This window comes from Pan paniscus, chromosome 1, assembly GCF_029289425.2.
Source record: "Pan paniscus chromosome 1, NHGRI_mPanPan1-v2.0_pri, whole genome shotgun sequence".
Taxonomy (NCBI): Eukaryota; Metazoa; Chordata; class Mammalia; order Primates; family Hominidae; genus Pan; species Pan paniscus.
In genome coordinates, this window is record NC_073249.2 from 107599851 (window position 1) to 107619963 (window position 20113).

The 20113-nt window shown below is 36.4% G+C and overlaps 1 protein-coding gene across 7 annotated transcripts in view; it reads left to right on the forward strand.

Annotated features, from left to right (window-relative positions):
• The window catches only part of SYCP1 (synaptonemal complex protein 1), a 142933-nt gene that overhangs the window by 91732 nt on the left and 31088 nt on the right, over window positions 1-20113 (forward strand). For all 7 annotated transcript variants that reach the window (XM_055114319.2, XM_055114349.2, XM_055114342.2 and 4 more), the window contains 4 exons: window positions 148-264; window positions 674-784; window positions 2114-2206; window positions 3076-3150. In XM_055114319.2, the coding sequence (XP_054970294.2) occupies window positions 148-264; window positions 674-784; window positions 2114-2206; window positions 3076-3150 (396 nt within the window). The remainder of the gene's footprint in view (window positions 1-147; window positions 265-673; window positions 785-2113; window positions 2207-3075; window positions 3151-20113) is intronic.

A 20113-nucleotide genomic window follows, 5' to 3' on the forward strand; every position in this document is an offset into this window, starting at 1 on the left:
CATATGAAAATGTAAGGAAAGTGATCCAACCTAATTTCCATGAATAAGTAATCTTTTAAGATTCACAAAACCACAAAATGAATATGGAATGTTTTCAAGTAATCCATAGCATTTACTAATATTCATGCTATTTTTCTTTACTTAAAGGTCAATAAATTAGAGTTAGAACTAGAAAGTGCCAAACAGAAATTTGGAGAAATCACAGACACCTATCAGAAAGAAATTGAGGACAAAAAGATATCAGAAGAAAATCTTTTGGAAGAGGTGGGAAAAACTTAATGTATTAAGAACTTATTATACTAAAAATCTATATTTTTATTAGGATTTTAAGAGAAAAGTAAAAAAATCTTAACTATTAAATTACGATTTTAAAGAAGGGTTAGTAAATTTATATAAGGGTCAGTTTATCAGTTTTTATAGAAACTAAAAGTATCCTTGCTATTCTAAGTATTTGAGTATATAATTATTTTGAAAGGATTAAATGATTGCCACAGTGGTATAGTGTCATCTTACTTCATAAAACACCCCGAAAAAACAAACAGTGCATTTTCTACTTGTTTTTCCAGTTTCCTGGTGTTTGAGGTTTGCTTTTATTTAAGTAGAACATATACTTTTTACACTTGTTTTTTGTGCATTTATTGTAAGAAACTTTTCTTTTTTGCTTATTTGATAGGTTGAGAAAGCAAAAGTAATAGCTGATGAAGCAGTAAAATTACAGAAAGAAATTGATAAGCGATGTCAACATAAAATAGCTGAAATGGTAGCACTTATGGAAAAACATAAGGTAATTTTTTTCTTCTTATATAATGAAAATTATTAATTGGAGCCATATTTCTGTTAAATAATGGTGAAATCAAGATAGTATTCTTATTTGTCAGAGAAGATTATTGTCTATGCAACAGTGACTGTCTATAGCTAGAATACCCTTGATGCCCATTTCTTCAAGTTCAGATCTTAACCATACAAAGGTGAGCCTGTGTGTCACATCCTTGAGGAAATCTCTCTTTGTTATCTGTGATGAATGGAAGTAATCACTCTTTTTCTGGATTCTGCTAATAGTCTCTTATAGCACTTTCTACCTTATATATTTTTAAGTACATAACCAGGATAAGTATCTCATTGATATCTAACATATAATAGGCTAAATCAATTTTTATCAAAGGAATAAATAGATGAAATACTTAGTGTTTGATGTGTTTTTGTCTTATATTTTTAATTGTTGTTTTAGAGTATCCATTTGTTAAGGAATTAAGCCTCATTCCCCTTAAGATTTGGAGAAGAGGTAGGGTATACCTACCTATTCATTTAAAAAAAAAAGCTGCTGGAATACGAGATTATTATGAGGGAAGCGGTGAGGATTTAAAAAATAATTTAAATAACATTGTGAACTCATAGATTTGATCACATTTGGTATGTTTCAATCCAGTGCAGCATCTGTCCTTATTGATAACTCACATTTTCCCACCTTTGGCTAGCAGGAGCCTCTTTAAGCTGACTGGCAAGTCCTTTTGACTTAACTGTAATTTTCTCTGATAACTTTCTTTGAGTTATTACAAAATGTTTAAGGGTTCTTTTTTTGATGTAATAATTTTTTTATTATTATACTTTAAGTTCTAGGGTACATGTGCACAACGTGCAGGTTTGTCACATATGTATACATGTGCCATGTTGGTGTGCTGCACTCATTAACTCATCATTTACATTAGGTATATCTCCTAATGCTAGTTTAAGGCTTGTATTTCCTGTCCCAGATTTGAAATCAGTCAGTTTTGTAGAAGCCCTGGTGTTTCTGGCAAATTTTTAAATGTTAAAATTCAATGTTTCCAAAGATAAAAGAATTATCCAAAAGAGAAAAGAATTATCTTTTGCTCTTTGGTTATTTCCAAGACTGTTGTGTGTTTCACTATTGAGGTTGTTTGAATGAAAAAATATAATTGAAACATTAAAAATATATACCCATATATATTACTGAATTTATAAACATAAGTTTCTGCAAAATTAAATACTAAATAATTAATTAAATACTAAATTAAATATTAAAATATGTTAGGATACCAATCTTATAATCTATTCAGTTTTAATATATCTAAAATGTCTTCTTTGTTTAATATAGCACCAATATGATAGGAACATTGAAGAAAGAGACTCAGAATTAGGACTTTATAAGAGCAAAGAACAAGAACAGTCATCACTGAGAGCATCTTTGGTGAGATACAGAAAAAATAGCAGTAACGGCCAGTTTTCATAATGTCAGCAGTGACTGGTGGTAAAGAAAAATATTAAGTAAAACTAATTTTTGAGCTATAGAATCAGAGTCTTAACTCTGAAAGGGATCTTATAGATCTTCTAGTTACATGTTTTTTTCTAATTTAGTTTTTGAAATAGTGGAACAAACTATTTTTTCAAGTGAAATTTTATAAACTCCAGTAAACAAATAAGTTTGGACCTCTGATTGAAATTGGGAGAGGAGGGTGGGATAAACTGGGAGAGAACGAGGAGAGATATACTTTGTGTTGAATTTTTCTTTAAAGAAAACTACAAAAAACTTGATTTTGTTTTGTTTTGTTTTGTTTTGTTTTTGTTTTTTGAGTTGGAGTCTTTCTCTGTCCTCCAGGCTGGAGTGCACTGGCATGATCTTGGCTCACTGCAACCTCCACCTCCCGGGTTCAAGCAATTCTCTGGCCTCAGCCTCCTGAGTAGCTGGGACTACAGGTGTGCATCACCACACCCGGCTAATTTTTGTATTAATATTTTTAGTAGAGACGGGGTTTCACCATGTTGGCCAGGCTTTCCTCAAACTCCTGACCTCGAGTGATATGCCTGCCTCTGCCTCCCAGGGAAGTGCTGGGATTACAGGCATGAGCCACTGCACCCAGCCCAAAAACTTGTTTAAATGAGGTTTTTAGCTGTGTTAAGCTAGCAGCCTTTATATCAGTTGACTTTAAAAGTATCTACATTTTATGAGTGAATTTATTTCTCTACAATATTAAATTTACTCAGAGCACTAGTTTATATTTTCATTGTCTTGAGAAATACATGGAAACTCTTCTAAACTTCATGTTTCTTTTTCTTTAGGAGATTGAACTATCCAATCTCAAGGCTGAACTTTTGTCTGTTAAGAAGCAACTTGAAATAGAAAGAGAAGAGAGGGTAGGTTTTTTGGCATTATAGATAAAATGATTACAAGGTTTAGGGGCAACTTTGCATTTTTAGAATTATGTCATATTATAAAATAATTTGATAAATTTTAATAACGGGATGAGAAAATAATTTTCCCCCAGAAGCTTTTTTCTAGAAACATTTAGAATATTTCCTAATGTAAATGCAAAACACACGTAAATATAAGTGTACTTTTAAGAAAAGAACACTTTTGTGGCTCATGTCTGTAATCCCAGCACTTTGGGAGGCCGAGGCGGGTGGATCATGAGGTCAGGAGATCGAGACCATCCTGGTTAACACGGTGAAACCCTGTCTCTACTAAAAATACAAAAAATTAGCCGGGCGCGGTGGCGGGCGCCTGTAGTCCCAGCTACTCGGGAGGCTGAGGCAGGAGAATGGCGCGAACCCAGGAGGCGGAGCTTGCAGCAGCCGAGATCGCGCCACTGCACTCTAGCCTGGGAGACAGAGCGAGACTCCGTCTCAAAAAAAAAAAAAAAAAAAAAAGAAAAGGAACCCTTTTTTTTTCTGCAAATACTGTTAACATTTTTAATGTATATCCTTCTAGCATGTTTCCTTTTTTTAAATTATACTTTAAGTTTTAGGGTACATGTGCACAACGTGCAGGTTTGTTACATATGTATACATGTGACATGTTGGTGTGCTGCACCCATTAACTCGTCGTTTAACGTTAGGTATATCTCCTAATGCTATCCCTACCCCCTGGAACACTTTTAAATATACTGTATATGAGTAATATTATCTCGTATTAAAATGCTTATATATTTAGATGTGCTTTTTTTGAAGCTATTCATCATGTTTCAGAAAAAAGGCTATCTCTGTAGTGTTTTACAGTTTGCAAAGTGAATTGATTCACCCTGTAAATGACAAATACTATTTTTTTTGGTTTCTATGAGATAGGAACTGTGTTTAGTACCCTACTTACATTTAATTTAATCTTTACAGCAATGTTATATCCCATAATTTATTATTATCTTTACTTTGACAGAGGTTACATTATTTATTCAGGATTACGTAGTAAGAGAGCAGAATGACTAGAATTCAAACCTAGGTCTATTTTTGCATGGCTTCAAACCTATTCTCTTAATCACTCTGCAACAGCTTAGGTAAGATACACTTTCAATTTCAAGCCTCTGAAAATTTGTTTACTTTGTTTCCTGCATTTAATTCCTTTCATCCTTTTCTATCTTGGAAAATCTCACACATCTTTCATCTTATAGTTGTGAGCTTACTATATATGTGTGTATTCTCATAGCACTTTGTTTTTAATGTTAAAATGGTTATTTCATTCTGTGCCCCCTGTTATATTGCAAGCTCTGCAAGGGCTAATTATGCCTTATTTATCTTTGTTTTCCCTTTATCTGAGTACAGGGCTTTGAAATTTTTATATTTTCAATTAAAGGACTAACAAAATGGCTTTCCCTTCATCTGCAATAATAAGATTCATGCTTACCTTTATCCTCCTGTTTCAGTAGAAGAGGAATTCTTCTATGGCTTAACTCTTGATGCTATTAAACCCTCAGCAATCTTTACTTTTTACTCTAGTCAGTAAACATAAATAAGAATAAGAATTCTGTTACTGTAGCTTGTATCTCAAGTTCTTTGGCTCTCACATAAGTAGAAATTAACACCAGGCCAAAGAGACATTTTTCTCAGGGAAGGTTTAATAGGCTTTTGGCTCAATCAAAGCAAGGGAGCAGTTTACGGCAAAGGGATCTCCGTGCTAGCTCCCTGAGGCTCAGCTCCTGTCATTTTGGAAGCTGAGGCAGAAAATGAAATGATGTACAAGCATGTTTAGGCGAAAGTTTCTTTGTGTTTGCGCAATGGGGCATCATGCTCTGACATACATTGCATGATCAGAAAATGGTGGATAAGCCCTGCCTTGGGTGGAGATTTTAGTATTAAAATGATACTATAATGAGGAAAAAATCAGTGAAAGGTCAGTGTTGGAGTCTGTCTTGTCTTCAGCAGACTGGATCTGGTCCAGTTCTTATCGGGAATGCCAGAGCCTCACTAACCTTGAAAGATGGTCAGGTTCTTATCAGGAATGCTAGAGTCCCACTTTTAGTAACCTTGGGAGACATTACTTCAAGGAGATAAACAATTAGTTTCTTCTTTTGATAGTTAAGAATTCAGCCTAGTCAGCTAAGTTAGGAGAGGTCCTCCTTCTGCTATGTGACTTGGGTCAGCTTATTAAGGGAGACAGGAAGGTAGGGGAGAGAATATGCCTTGATATGTGAGGCCCATGGGGTCTTGATTACTATGTCTGTGGTCTACCAGGGCTCAATCCCTTCCTTATACTGTCTCATTCCTATCATCTTATAAAAACTTAAACCATTAAACTGCTTAAGCTGCTACACTATTCTGTTCTTTTCTTAAGTATTAGTCTGTTTTTTCAGTTCTTATCTCCTCACCTATTACAATTTAGCTATTGGCCTAACTGCTTTCTTATCTTGGGTCACACTGAACTCCTTATTAACAAATTTAAGGGCTTCTTTTTTATTTGCATATCAAAAATAATTTAGGACCTCCATTTACATCGTGTTGTGTTTCTTTCTGATCATCTATCTATGAAAAAATATATAAACACAAACATGTGCACACATGTACACGCACAAATATGCCTGTACATAGATAGATATAAAAAATTGGGGCTTGTGATAGATTGTTTTATTCAAAATGTATGCTGCCCTTTTCTATTAGGGTCCCTCCCAAAGGAAGAATTATGTATTTCCATCTCGCTGACTTCAGATTTGGCCAAATGTTTTGTTTTGCCCAATGGAATGTGAGCAAAAGTGGCTTTTCTGAGAGGATGCTTTAAGAGACACCACATCGACTTCCCAGCCTCTCTTTTCTTTTGGCCTTGAGACTGACGTAGAAGTTGCTTCTTCAGCCTAGATTCCTGGCGATAACAAGGAGTAGGGTAGAAACCGGTCTATAATTGACATGTAATGTGGTTGAGAAATAAACTTCTCTTGTAATCCACTAAGATCTGGGGTTGTTACTACAGTGTAATTTAGTCTAAGCTCGTTGATATAAGGATTTATTGTATACATAAATTTATATTGTTTAATAAAAACACATTATGTTTATATTTTATAAAATATTAATACAGAAAAGTACAAAAAGGGCAAAAATAGCCTACAAACCCATATCTCAGAGTTTACTGTTTTTCCATCTGCTTTCCAACTTTCTATATACTGAGATTGGACTAACAGTTATAGAGATAATACCTTTAGGTGTTCTTCTTCTATTTAAAAAATGTCCACTTTTATTGCATTGTCTATACTATTGTTACTTTTTGGAAATTTCTTTGGCATTTTCTTTATGCTGTAAAATACAGTCAGTATTTATGAATGTACATGAGGACATAAAATGAAGGTATAATTATAATCTATAGACTGATTATCTAGCTAATGATGAATGCTAATTATACATACATATATACATAATTATGTTAAATTACACTCTTTTTTTTTTTTTTGAGACAGAGTCTCACTCTGTCTCCCAGGCTGGAGTGCAGTGGTGCAATCTCAGCTCACTGCAAGCTCCGCCTCTCGGGTTCACGCCATTCTCCTGCCTCAGCCTCCCTAGTAGCTGGGACTACAGGTGCCCGCCACCACGCCTGGATAATTTTTTGTATTTTTAGTAGAGATGGGGTTTCACTGTGTTAGCCAGGATGGTCTCAATCTCCTGACCTTGTGATCCGCCCGCCTCAGCCTCCCAAAGTGCTGGGATTACAGGCGTGAGCCACCACGCCCGGCCTAAATTACACTTTTATACACATTTTAAGAATGTAAGTAATACATACAAATGTAAAGGAAAATGTTGATGGAATTCTAGAGCTTACATCCCAGAATAACTTTTATCTATTTTGGGCATGTATCACTTCATATGGCTCCTTTATGAAAAAACAAAAACAAAAAGAACCATAGTCAGATACACTTACACATATCAAGAAAGATAAAGAAAGAATACCTTTGAAAAAAATGCCATATTAGCTACTTTAAACTAAAATATACATATTATATTTGAATTTATCGGAAAAAATAATTTGAAATTGGAATTGCAGAATTATTATTAAACTTAAGATAGATATTTCTTTACAAAATATTTAATAGTTCTTGAAAGAGCTTAGATTCTAGGGTGAAGAAAACAGACTGAAAAACATTTTGAAGAGGGAGGAAAGTTGTAGGTGCCAGTGTAGTTTCTTTTAATTAAGCTTTTTATTTTGAGATAATTGTAGTTTCACATGCAGTTGTAAGAAATAATGTAGAGAGATCTCATGTATCCTTTATTAAGTTTCCCCCCATGGTCACATCTTACAAATTGTAGGACAATATCACAACCAGGATTTTGACATTGACACAATTAAGATACAGAACAGTTCCATCTCCATAAAGATTCCTCATATTGCCCTTTTATAGCCACATCCACCTCCCTCCCCCACCCCTGGCAATCACTAACATGTTCTCCATTTCTATAATTTTGCCATTTCGAGAATGTTATCTAGATGGATTCATACACTATGTAACCTTTGTTACAGCTTTGTTTCTTGGAGATTTATCCAAGTTGTTAGTCCAACCTGAGTATATAGAAAGTTGGAAAGCAGGTAGAAAAATGTAAATAATTTTTTTTAGTTTTTATTGCCAAGTAGTATTCTGTGGTATGGAGGTACCACAGTTTAAGAGTTTGCCCAGTCAAGGGTACCTAGTTGTTTCTAGTTTTGAGCTATTATAAATAAAGCTGTTATGAACATCTGTGTACAGGTTTTGGTGTGAACCTGTTTTCATTTTTCTGAAACAACTACCTAAGAATACAATTGTTAAATTGTATGGCAGTTGCATATTAGTTTCATAAGCAACTGCCAAACTTTTCCAAAGTGGTGGTACCATTTTACATTACCATAAGCACTGTATAAATGATCCAGTTTCTCTGCATCCTTACCAGCAGCAACTTGCTATTTTTTATTTTAGTTATTCTTGTAGGTTTGTAGTCATAATTCATTGTGGTTCTAATTTGCATTTTTCTGCTGTTGAACAGTGTATTAGTCTATTCTCATGCTGCTAATAAAGACATACCTGAGACTGGGTAATTTATAAAGAAAAGAGGTTTAATTGACTCACAGTTACACAGGGCTGGGGAGGCCTCAGGAAACTTACAATTATGGTGGAAGGGGAAGCAAACATGTCCTTCACATGGCAGCAGGAAGGATAATGAATGCCAAGCAAAGGGGGAAAAGCCCCTTATAAAACCATTAGATCTTGTGAGAACTCACTGTCATGAGAACAGCAGCATGGGGGTTACCAACCTCATGATTCAATTACCTCCCACTGGGTACCCTCCCACAACATGTGGGGATAATGGGAACTACAATTCAAGATGACATTTGTATCTGTGTTTTTATTTTTAACTAATTTTCTAATTAGACTTGTTTTTACCTGTTGAATTTTAAGAATTCTTTATATAATGTAATTATTAGTCCTCTGTCAGAGGACTTATTCCATTTGTGTTGCTATAACAGAATACTTGAGACTGGGTAATTTATAAAGAACAGAAATGTATTTTTCTCACAGTTCTGGAAAATGGGAAGTTCAAGATCAAGGTGCCAGCATCTGGTGAGGGCCTTTTGTGGCATCCTCCAGAGAGAGAAATGCCCTGTCTTCATATGGTGGAAGACAAAAAGGCAAAGAATAAAAAGAGGGCCAAACATGCCTTTTTATGGTGGGATTCCTGCCACCCATAAGAGCAGAGCCCTCATGGCCCTATCACCTTCCAAATGTCCTACTTCCTAACAATGCCACAATGACAACCAAATTTCAACATGAGTTTTGGAGGGTACAAACATTCAAACCATAGCATCAGATATGTGGTTTGCCAGTGAATGCTCCCAGTCTATAGCTTGTCTTTTTATTCTAACAGTTTTTTTGCAGAACAAGTTTTTAATCTTGATAAATTTTAATTTCTCAGTTTTTCCTTTTATGGATTGTGCTTTTGATCCCAAGTCTAAGAACTCTTTCCCTAGCCCCAGATCCCAAAGACTTTGGCCTGTGTCTTTTTGTAAAAGCTTTAGAATTTTATTTTTTATACTTACGTCTGTGATCCATTTTGAGTTAATTGTTATATAAAGCGTGAAGTTCAGTTTTTTGCCTATGGATCTCAGATTGCTCTATCACCAGCTGTTGAAAAGACTACTTTATCTCCATTGAATTACTTTCAAACTTTTGTCAAAAACTAGTTAGGCATGTTCTTATGGATCTATTTCTATGGTCTTTATTCTGTTCCATTGATCTATGTGTCTCTTCACCAATATCACTGCCATGCTTACTTTATACTAAGCCTTAATATCAAGTAAAATGATTCTCCTACTTTATTTTTCTCTGTCAAGATTGTTTTAGATGTTTTAGTACCTGTTACTTTCCATATATTTTAGAATAAATTTGTTTATTTTTACAAAAACCTTGCTGGGATTTTGATAGAAAATTTATTAAACCTATAGATCACAGTTTGAGGAAAATTGACATCTTTACTTTGTTGAGTTTTCAAATCTATAGCATGGTATTTTTCTCCATTTATTAGATATTTGATTTCTTTCATAAGAATTTCTTAATTTTCATTATATAGCCTCTAAACCTGTTTTGTTAAATGTATATCTATTTCATTTCCTTTCATGCAATTGAAAAAAATAGACATTTGTTCTTATTTTTATTAATTTTTAATTGACAAATAGTAATTGTGTACATTTATGAGGTGCAATGTGACATGTTGATATACGTACGTGTACGTTATAGAAGATTCAATCAAACTAATTAACATGTCTATGACCTTGCCAGCTTATCATTTTTTTGACGTGAGAACATTAAAAATCTTCTAGCAATTTTAAAATATGCAATATCTTATTATTAGTGGTGGTCATCATGCAGTGCAATAGATTGTGTTTTTAATTTTGTTTCCTATATGCTTATCATTAGTGTACAGAAACATGATTGATTTTTGTGTTTATTTTGTATCCTGTGCCCATGCTAAACTTATTTATTAGCTCTACAATGCTTATTTTTATTCTTTGTGATTTTCTGTGCAGACATTTGTCATCTGCAGGATGATTGGAAAGGATAAAACACTAATATTAATAAATACAATAATAATTAATTATATTTTATTTTATCCGTTCCAGTCAGTATGCTTTTTATTTATTTATTTATTTATTTATTTATTATTTATTTATTTTTGAGACGGAGTCTTGCTCTGTCACCAGGCTGGAGTGCAGTGGCGTGATCTCGGCTCACTGCAACCTCCACCATCTGGGTTCAAGAGATTCTCCTGCCTCAGCCTCCCGAGCAGCTGGGACTACAGGCACACGCCGCCATGCCCAGCTAATTTTTGTCTTTGTAGTAGAGACGGAGTTTCACCATGTTGCCCAGGATGGTCTCAATCTCTTGACCTCGTGATCTGCCTGCCTCGGCCTCCCAAAGTGCTGGCATTGCAGGCATGAGCCACCGCGCCTGCTCTTTATTTCTTTTTCTTGACTTATTGCAGTGAATGACTAGAACTTCCAGTACCATGTGGTAGACTAATAAGTGGCGAGAGCATACATGCTTGCAGTATTGATAAATGTAGGGAGAAAAGCATTCAATTTTTTAACCAATAAGTATGATGTTAGCTATAGATTTTTTCTAGATTTAAAAAATCAAGTTGATGTAATCTCCCTGTAGTACTTTAATTAGAGTTTTTAAAAATCGTGAATTGGTACTGGATTTTATCAGATGCTTTTTCTGCATTGATTGATATTATCATATTATTTTTCTTTTTATCTTGTTGATATGGTGGATTACCTTGGTTGATTTTTTGAATGCTATTCCCTAGAATAAATCCCATTTGGTGTATGACATATACATATGGAGAGTGAGAAACAGGGAGAGAGAGAGAGAGGGCACTTGCTAGATTTAATCTGCCAATTTTTTGTTGAGGATTTTAAATCTAAGTTCATGAGAAATATTGGTCTGTAGTTTTCTTCTTTATACTATCTTGTCTGGTTATGATATCATGAGTCTGGAAGTGTTTTCCTTGCTTCTGTTATTGGGAAGATATTGTATAAAATTGGTGTTAATTTTTCTTTCTGTTTGGTAGACTGGTAGCCTTCTCCAGTGAAACTATCCAGGCTTGTAGATTTCTGAAAAGGACTTTTAAACAATAAATTCAATTTCTGTAATGGTTAATTAGGCTGTTTCAGGGTCACCATTAACCCACTCTTATCTCCTCAAAACAACAAGAATTCTGCACCTATACAGTCAAAATCTCACTTTGGGAGCCTCAGGACTCAAGAGGGAGTCTCTGAAACCCTCATGGAACCAAAGACCTTGGAGGGTCATTTTGAGAGTGCAGACTGACAGCACTTGGAGGGTCATTTTGAGAGTGCATACTGACAGTAGCTTACAGGTGGCTGACCTACTGAGTTGGCTCCCAGGTTCAAGCCCAGGAATGGCCCAGTCCTCTAAGTGGCTTGGCTATAGCCCTGTTTGTCCTTGAGCTTGCAATCAAAACCATCTGCCAAGGAGTCCGGGGGAATCACACTATTAGTGCCTTGATAGAAAGGCTTGTCTGCTTGCTGATATTGGTTTTGGCAGTGAACATAATAGTTGCTTTGTGGCACTTCCCTAGCCCACTTTATCTGGGGTCCCAGCTGAGAGCTGCTAACACAAGGACCCAGAGGGAGACTCACCCATACCTCGCAGCTGAAGAGTCTAAGCCATCCTGAATAGGATCACCAACCTCTTTCCTTGTGCTGTCTCTGAGATCTATCTTGTCTGGGAGATGTGTACCTGTTTGGGCTAACAAGATGGGCTCTCCAGCCTGTGTCCCCCAGCAGATCTTGGAATGGGTGGTGGGGGGACAGTCACAGGTCTAGTCCTTCCTGCTGCAATCAGGGAACTATCCTGTCTGTGCAGGGCCCTGCTGAGAGATGTACACTCCTCTAATCCAATGGGATGGGCATTCCAACCTCTATCTCACAGTAATCCTGAGGGAGCTAATTCTCAGCTCCAGTCCATCCTGCTACACTTAGGAAACTATTGTCTGTGCAGGGTTCTCCTAGGAGACATGTGTTCTCTCAGCCACCAAGATTAGGCTCTTCAGCCTCCAATCCACAGCAGATCCTGAGGGGAACTATGGTCAACTCCAGCCCCTCAAGCTGCACTTGACATCCTATCTTGCCCATGCAGAGACCTGCTGGGAGGCATGTCCATCTCAGCCACTGGGACAATCTTCTGAACTCAGGTCCCTGGTCAGCATTCCCATACAGCTCTAGTACCCTCCTTGGATCTTTCCCAGGCTTATCTGGGCTGGAATGGCATGTCAACCTTGGAGTCCTTGCAAGACACATGGCAAGTGTGGACTTAGAGCATCCTCTAGTGCTGAGATGGCTGCAGTGGTCACAGGCTCAGGAAACACAACAACCAGACTTCTTAGAATCACTAGAATCACTGAGAACCACAAACAAAGGCAGACTGTGCAGACAATTAAATACTTAATCTCTCAGTGTGCAGGCATTGTCACACATCCACAAGCATCAAGAACATTAAGGGAAATATAACCTCACCAAACAGACAAAATAAGGTGCCAGAGACTGACCCTAAATTGATGGAAATGTGTGGTCTCTCAAAGAATTAGAAATGGCCAGGTTTTGTTGTTGTTGTTGTTTGTTTGTTTGTTTTTGTAGAAACAGGGTTTCTCTCTCTTGCCCAGGATGAAGTGCAATGGTACAATCATAGCTCACTGGAATCTCCAACTCCTGGGTTCAAGAGATCCTCTGGTCTCAGCCTACTAAGTAGCTGGGACTACAAGTGACCACCACCCGACCCAGCTAATTTTTAAATTTTTTGCAGGGGTCTTGCTATGTTGCCTAAACTGGTCTTGAACTCCTTAAGTAAACATTAAGTTTACTTAGATGTAAGACCTGAAACTATGAAATTACTGAAAGAAAACACGGGTAAATGCTACAGGGCATTGGTCCAGTCAAAGATTATCTGAGTGAGACCTCAAAAAGCATAGGCAATGAAAGCAAAAATGGATAAAATAGGATTATATCAAGCTACAAAGTTTCTGCACAGCAAAGGAAACAGCAAAGTGAGAAAAATCAGCCCTTGGAATGGGAGAACATGTTTGGAAACTATCCATCCAACAAGAGATGAATAACCAGAATATATAAGAAACTCAAACAATTCAATAGCAAAAAACCCCAAATTATCTGATTAAAAATTGGGCAAAATATTGAATCAACATTTCTCAAAAGAAGACATACAGATGGAAACAGGTATATGAAAACATGCTCAACATCACTAATCATCAGGGAAACTCAAATCAACACCACCACAATGAGATATAACCTCACACCTATTAGGATGGCTGTTGCTAAAAGTCAAAAGATAGTAAGTGTTGATGAGGATGTGGAACAAAGGGAACCCTTGTTTACTGTTGCTGGGAGTGTAAATTGGTACAGCCATTATGGAAAACAGTCTAGAGGTTCCTCAAAAAACTAAAAATAGAGTTACCTTATGACCCAGCAATCCCACTACTGAGTATATATCCAAAAGAAAGGAAATCAGCATGTTGAAGAGAGATCTAAATTCCCATGTTTACTGTAGCACTATTCACAATTGCCAAAATATGGAATCAACTAAGTGTTCATTAACAAGTGATTGGATAAAGAAAATGTGGTATACATTCCATATGCAATGGAATATTAATCAGCCATAAAAAAGAAGGAAATTTTGTCATTTGCAACTACATGGATGGAGCTGGAGGATATTAGGTTATGTGAAATAAGCTAGGCACAGACAAACAGCTGTTAAATGTTCTCACTCATATGTGGGAGCTTAAAAAATTATCTCATGGAGGTAGTAAATACAGCGGTGGTTACTGGAGGCTGGGAAGGGTAGTGGGGAGGGAGGGATGAAGAAGGATTGATTAATGGGTACAAATATACAATTAGATAAAAGATATAAGTTCCAGTGTTTGGTAGCACAATAGGGCTAGTGTAGGTTTCAAAATATTGAATAATTCAAAATAGCTATAGGAGAAGAATTGGAATATTCCCAACACAAAGAAATGATAAATGTTTGAGATGATAGATATCCTAATTACTCTGATTTTGATTATTATGTATCATATACAGATATCAAAATATCACATGTACTCCCAAAATATGTACAACTATTATATATCAATAAAAATTATTTAGTAATTTATCTTTTTATTATTCAGTTTTAAAAGTTCTTTATTTCAGGCCGGGTGCGGTGGCTCATGCCTGTAATCCCAGCACTTTAGGAGGCTGAGGCGGGTGGATCACAAGGTCAGGAGATTGAGTCCATCCTGGCTAACACGGTGAAACCCTGTCTCTACTTAAAAAAAAAAAAAAAAAAAAAAAAAATTAGCCGGGCATGGTGGTGGGTGCCTGTAGTCCCAGCTACTCGGGAGGCTGAGGCAGGAGAATGGCATGAACCCGGGAGGTGGAGCTTGCAGTGAGCCGAGATTGTGCCACTGCACTCCAGCCTGGGCAACAGAGTGAGACTCCATCTCAAAAAAAAAAAAAAAAAGAAAAGAGTTCTTTATTTCAGATACATGTTCTTTATATGATGTACTATTTGCAGATATTTTCTCTCATTCTGTGGGTTGTTTTTTCAGTTTCTTGTTGGTATCATTTGCAACACAACAGTTTTCATTTTGATGAAATTCAGTGTATCTAGATGCCCTTTATCAAACTGAGAAAGTTCTCTTCTATTCCTAATTAGTTTAAAGGTTGTTTTGTTCTCTTTTGTTTTACCATAAAAGGGTGTTAGATTTGTGAAATGCTTTTTCCATGTCTGTTGAGGTGATCATGTGGGTTTCTCCCTTTATTCCATTAATATTATGTATTACAGTAATTGATTTTCAGATGTGAAACCAACTTTACATTCTTGGCAGAAATTCTACTTGGTCTTGGTATATAATCCTCATTTTATTTTGCTGGATTTGGTTTGCTAGCATTTTGAGCTGAGAATTTTTTGCATCTACATTTATAAGAGCTATTCAGCTATAGTTTTCTGTCTTTTAATTTTTAATTTTTGTGGGTACATTGTAGGTGTGTATATTTATGGGGTGTATGGGATATTTTGATAGAAGCATACATTGTGTAATAATTTTATCAGAGTGAATGAGGTATCCATCACCTCAAGCATTTATCCTTTGTATTACAAACAATCCAATTATACTCTTTTAGTTATTTTAAAATGTCCACTTAAATTATTGGCCATAATCACCCTATTGTGCTATCAAATGCTATATCTTATTCATTCTTTCTATTTTTTATATCCATTAACCATTCTCCTTTCCCCACACACCCCCTCCCCTCCTCCCTACTACCCTTCCCAGCCTCTGATAATCATCCTTCTATTCTCTATCTCCATGAGTTCAATGGCTATAATTTTTAGTACCCACAGACAAGTGAGAACATGCAAAGTTTGTCTTTCTGTGCCTGGCTTATTTCACTTAACATAATGACCTCCAGTTCCACCCATGCTGTTGCAAATCACAGGATCTTATTCTTTTTTATGGCTGAATAGTAGTTCATGGTGTGTATGCACCACATTTTCTTTATCCAGTCATCAGTTGATGGACATTTGGGTTGCTTCCAAATCTTGGCTATTGTGAACAGTGTTACAGTAAACATGGGAGTGCAGATATTTCTTAGGTATATGGATTTCTTTTCCTTTGGGTATATACCTAGCAGTGGGATGGCTGGATCATACAGTCTATAGCAGCTGATTATTTTTAGCTTGCTTGTTTTTTTTTTTTTTTTTTTTTTTTTGAGATGGAGTCTTGCTCTGTTGCCCATGCTGGAGTGCAGTGGTGTGATCTCGGCTCACTGCAACCTCCACCTCCTGGGTTCAAGTGATTCTCCTGCCTCAGCCTCCCGAGTAGCTGGGATCACAGGCATGCACCATCACCCCTGGCTAATTTTTGTATTTTTAGTAGAGATTGGGTTTTGCCATGTTGGCCAGGCTGGTCTCGAACTCCTGACCTCAGGTGATCCACTCGCCTTGGCCTCCCTAAGTGCTGGGATTACGGGCGTGAGCCACCACGCCCAGCCTATTTTTAGTTTTTTGAGGAACCTCCACAGTGGTTGTACTAATTTACATTCCCACCAGCAGTGTATGAGGGTTCCCTTTTCTCCACATCCTCGTCAGCATTTGTTATTGCCTGACTTTTGGATAAAAGCCATTTTAACTGGGGTAAGATGATATCTCATTGTAGTTTTGATTTGCATTTCTCTGATGATCAGTGAGTGATGTTGAGTACCTTTTCATATACCTGTTTGCCATTGGTATATCTTCTTTTGAGAAATGTATTATCTTTTTGATATGCTATTAGACTCGGTTAGCTAGTATTTTGTTGAGGATTTGTGCATCTATGTTCATCAGGGATATTTGTCTGTAATTTTCTTTTTTCGTTTTGTCCTCTTCTGGTTTTGGTATTAGGGTGATACTGGCTTCATAGAATGATTTAGGGGGGATTTTCTCTTACTCTATCTTTTGGAATAGTTTCAGTAGGATTGGTACCAATTCTTTGAATGTCTGACAGAATTCAACTGTGAATCCATCTGGTCCTGAACTTCTTTTATTGGCAGTTTTTAAAAATTACCATTTCAGTCTTGCTGCTTGTTATTGGTCTGTTCAGAGTTTCTCTTGCTTCCTGGTTTAATCTAGGAGGGTTGTATATTTCCAGGAATTTATCCATCTCTTCTAGGTTTTCTAGTTTGTGCATGTTAAGGTGTTCATAGTAGCCTTGATCTTTTTTATTTCTCTGCTATCAGTTGTAATATCTCCTGTTTCATTTCTAATTGAGCTTATTTGAATCTTCTCTTTTCTTGGTTAATCTCACAAATGGTCTATCAATTTTGTTTATGTTTTCAAAGAACTAGCTTTTTGTTTCATTTATCTTTTGTATTTTTTGTTTCAATTTCATTTAGTTATGCTCTGATCTTTGTAATTTCTTTTCTTCTGCTGAATTTGGGTTTGGTTTGTTCTTGTTCCTCTAGCTCCTTGAGATGTGACCTTAGATTGTCTATTTGTGCTGTTTCAGACTTTTTGATGTAGGCATTTAATGCTATGAACTTTCCTCTTAGCACTGCTTTTGCTGTATCTCAGAGGCATTGATAGGCTGTGTCACTATTATCGTTTAGTTGAAAGAATTTAAAAATTTCCATCTTGATTTCATTGTTGACCCAAAGACCATTCAGGAGAAGATTATTTAATTTCCACATATTTGCCTGATTTTGAGAGTTCCTTTTGGAGTTGATTTCCAATTTTATTCCACTGTGGTCTGAGAGAGTACTTGATATAATTTCGATGTTCTTAATTCATTGAGACCTGTTTTGTGGCCTTTCATATGGTCTGTCTTGGAGAATGTTACATGTGGTGATGAATAGAATGTATATTCTGCAGTTGTTAGGTAGAATGTTCTGTAAATACCTGTTAAGTGCATCTGTTCCAGGGTATAGTTTAAGTCCATTTTTTCTTTGTTGATTTTCTGTCTTGATGACCTGTCTAGTGCTGCCAGTGAAGTATTGAAGTCCACCACTATTATTTGTGTTGTCATCTATCTTTTTTTTTTTTTTTTTTTTTTGAGATGGAGTCTTACCTTTTTGCCCAGGCTGGAGTGCAGTGACACAATTTCGGCTCACTGAAACCTTCGCCTCCCAGGTTCAAGTGATTCTCCTGCATCAGCCTCCCGGGTAGAGTAGCTGAGATTACAGGCACCCGGCACAACACCCAGCTAATTTTTGTATTTTTTTAGTAGAGACAGGGTTTCGCTGTGTTGGCCAGGCTGGTCTCGAACTCCTGACCTCAGGTGATCCAGCCAGCCTCAGCCTCCCAAAGTGCTGGGATTGTAGGTGTGAGCCACTGCACCCAGCATGTCTATCTCATTTTTAAGGTCTGGTAGTCATTGTTTTATACATTTGGAAGAACCAGTGTTAGGTGCATATATTTTTAGGTCTGTGATATTTTCCTGTTAAACAAGTCCTTTTATCATTATGTAATGTCTCTTTTTGTCTTTTTAAACTGTTGTTGCTTTAAAGTCTGTTTTGTCTGATGTAAGAATAACTATTCTTGCCTGCTTTTGGTGTCCATTTGCATGGAATATCTTTTTCCACCCCTTTACCTTAAGTTTATGTGAGTCCTTATGTGTTATGTTAGGTGAGTCCCTTAAAGACAGCACATACTTGGGTTGGTGAATTCTTATATATTCTGCCATTCTGTATCTTTTAAGTGGAGCATTTAGGCCATTTACATTCAACATTAGTATTGAGATGTGAGGTACTCTTCCATTCATTGTGCTATTTGTTGCCTGAATACCTTGATTTTTTGTCATTGTGTTATTGTTTTATAGGCTTTGTAAGATTTATGCTTTAAGGAAATTCTATTTTGGTGTATTTTTAGGTTTTGTTTCAAGATGTAGAGCTCCTTTTAGCAGTTATTGTAGTGCTAACTTGGTAGTGGCGAATTCTCTCAGCATTTGTTTGTCTGAAAAAGACTTTATCTTTTCTTCATTTTTGAAGCTTAGTTACACTGGATACAAAATTCTTGGCTGATAATTATTTTGTTTAAGGAGCCTAAAGATAAGACCCCAGTCCCTACTAGCTTGTAAGGTTTCTGCTGAGAAGTCTGCTGTTAATCCAATAGGTTTTCCTTTATAGGTTAGCTTGATGCTTTTGCCTCACAGCTCTTAAGATTCTTTCCTTCATCTTGACTTTAGACAATTTGATGACTATGTGCCTAGATTACGATCTTTTGCGATGAATTTCCTGGGTATTCTTTGAGCCTGTTGTATTTGGATGTCTAGATCTCTAGCAAGGTCAGGGAAGTTTTCCTTGATTACTCCCTCAAATAAATTTTCCAAAGTCTTAGATTTCTCTTCTTCCTGAGGAACACCAATTTTCTTAGGTTGGTTTGTTTAACATAATCCCAAACTTCTTGGAGGCTTTGTTCATTTTTTTAAAAGTATTTTTTCTTTTTTATTATACTTTAAATTCTGGGATACGTGTGCAGAACATGCAAGTTTGTTACATAGGTATACATGTGCCATGGTGGTTTGCTGCACTCACCAACCTATCATCTACATTAGGTATTTCTTCTAATGCTATCCCTCCCCTTGCCCCCAACCCCTGACAGACCCCAATGTGTGATGTTCCCATCCCTGTGCCTGTATGTTCTCATTGTTCAGCTTCCACTTACAAGTGAGAACATGTGGTGTTTGGTTTTCTGTTTCTGTGTTAGTTTGCTGAGAATGATGGTTTCCAGCTTCATCCGTGTCCCTGTAAAGGACATGAACTAATTCTTTTTTATGGCTGCATAGTATTTCATGGTGTATATGTGCCACATTTTCTTTATCCAGTCTATCATTGATGGGCATTTGGGTTGGTTCCAAGTCTTTGCTATTGTGAATAATGCTGCAACAAACATATGTGTGCATGTGTCTTTATAGTAGAATGATTTATAATCCTTTGGGTATATACCCAGTAATGGGATTGCTAGGTCAAATGGTACTTCTGGTTCTAGATCCTTGAGGAATCACCACACTGTCTTCCACAATGGTTGAACTAATTTACACTCCCACCAACTGTGTAAAAGCATTCCTATTTCTCCACATCCTCTCCAGCATCTGTTGTTTCCTAACTTTTTAATGATTGCCATTCTAACTCATGTGAGATCATATCTTCTTGTGGTTTTGATTTGCATTTCTCTAATGATCAGTGATGATGAGCTTTTTTTTCATGTTTGTTGGCTGCAAAAATGTCTTCTTTTGAGAAGTGTCTGTTCATATCCTTTGCCCACTTTTTGATGGGGTTGTTTGTTATTTTCTTGTAAATTTGTTTAAGTTCCTTGTAGATTCTGGATACTAG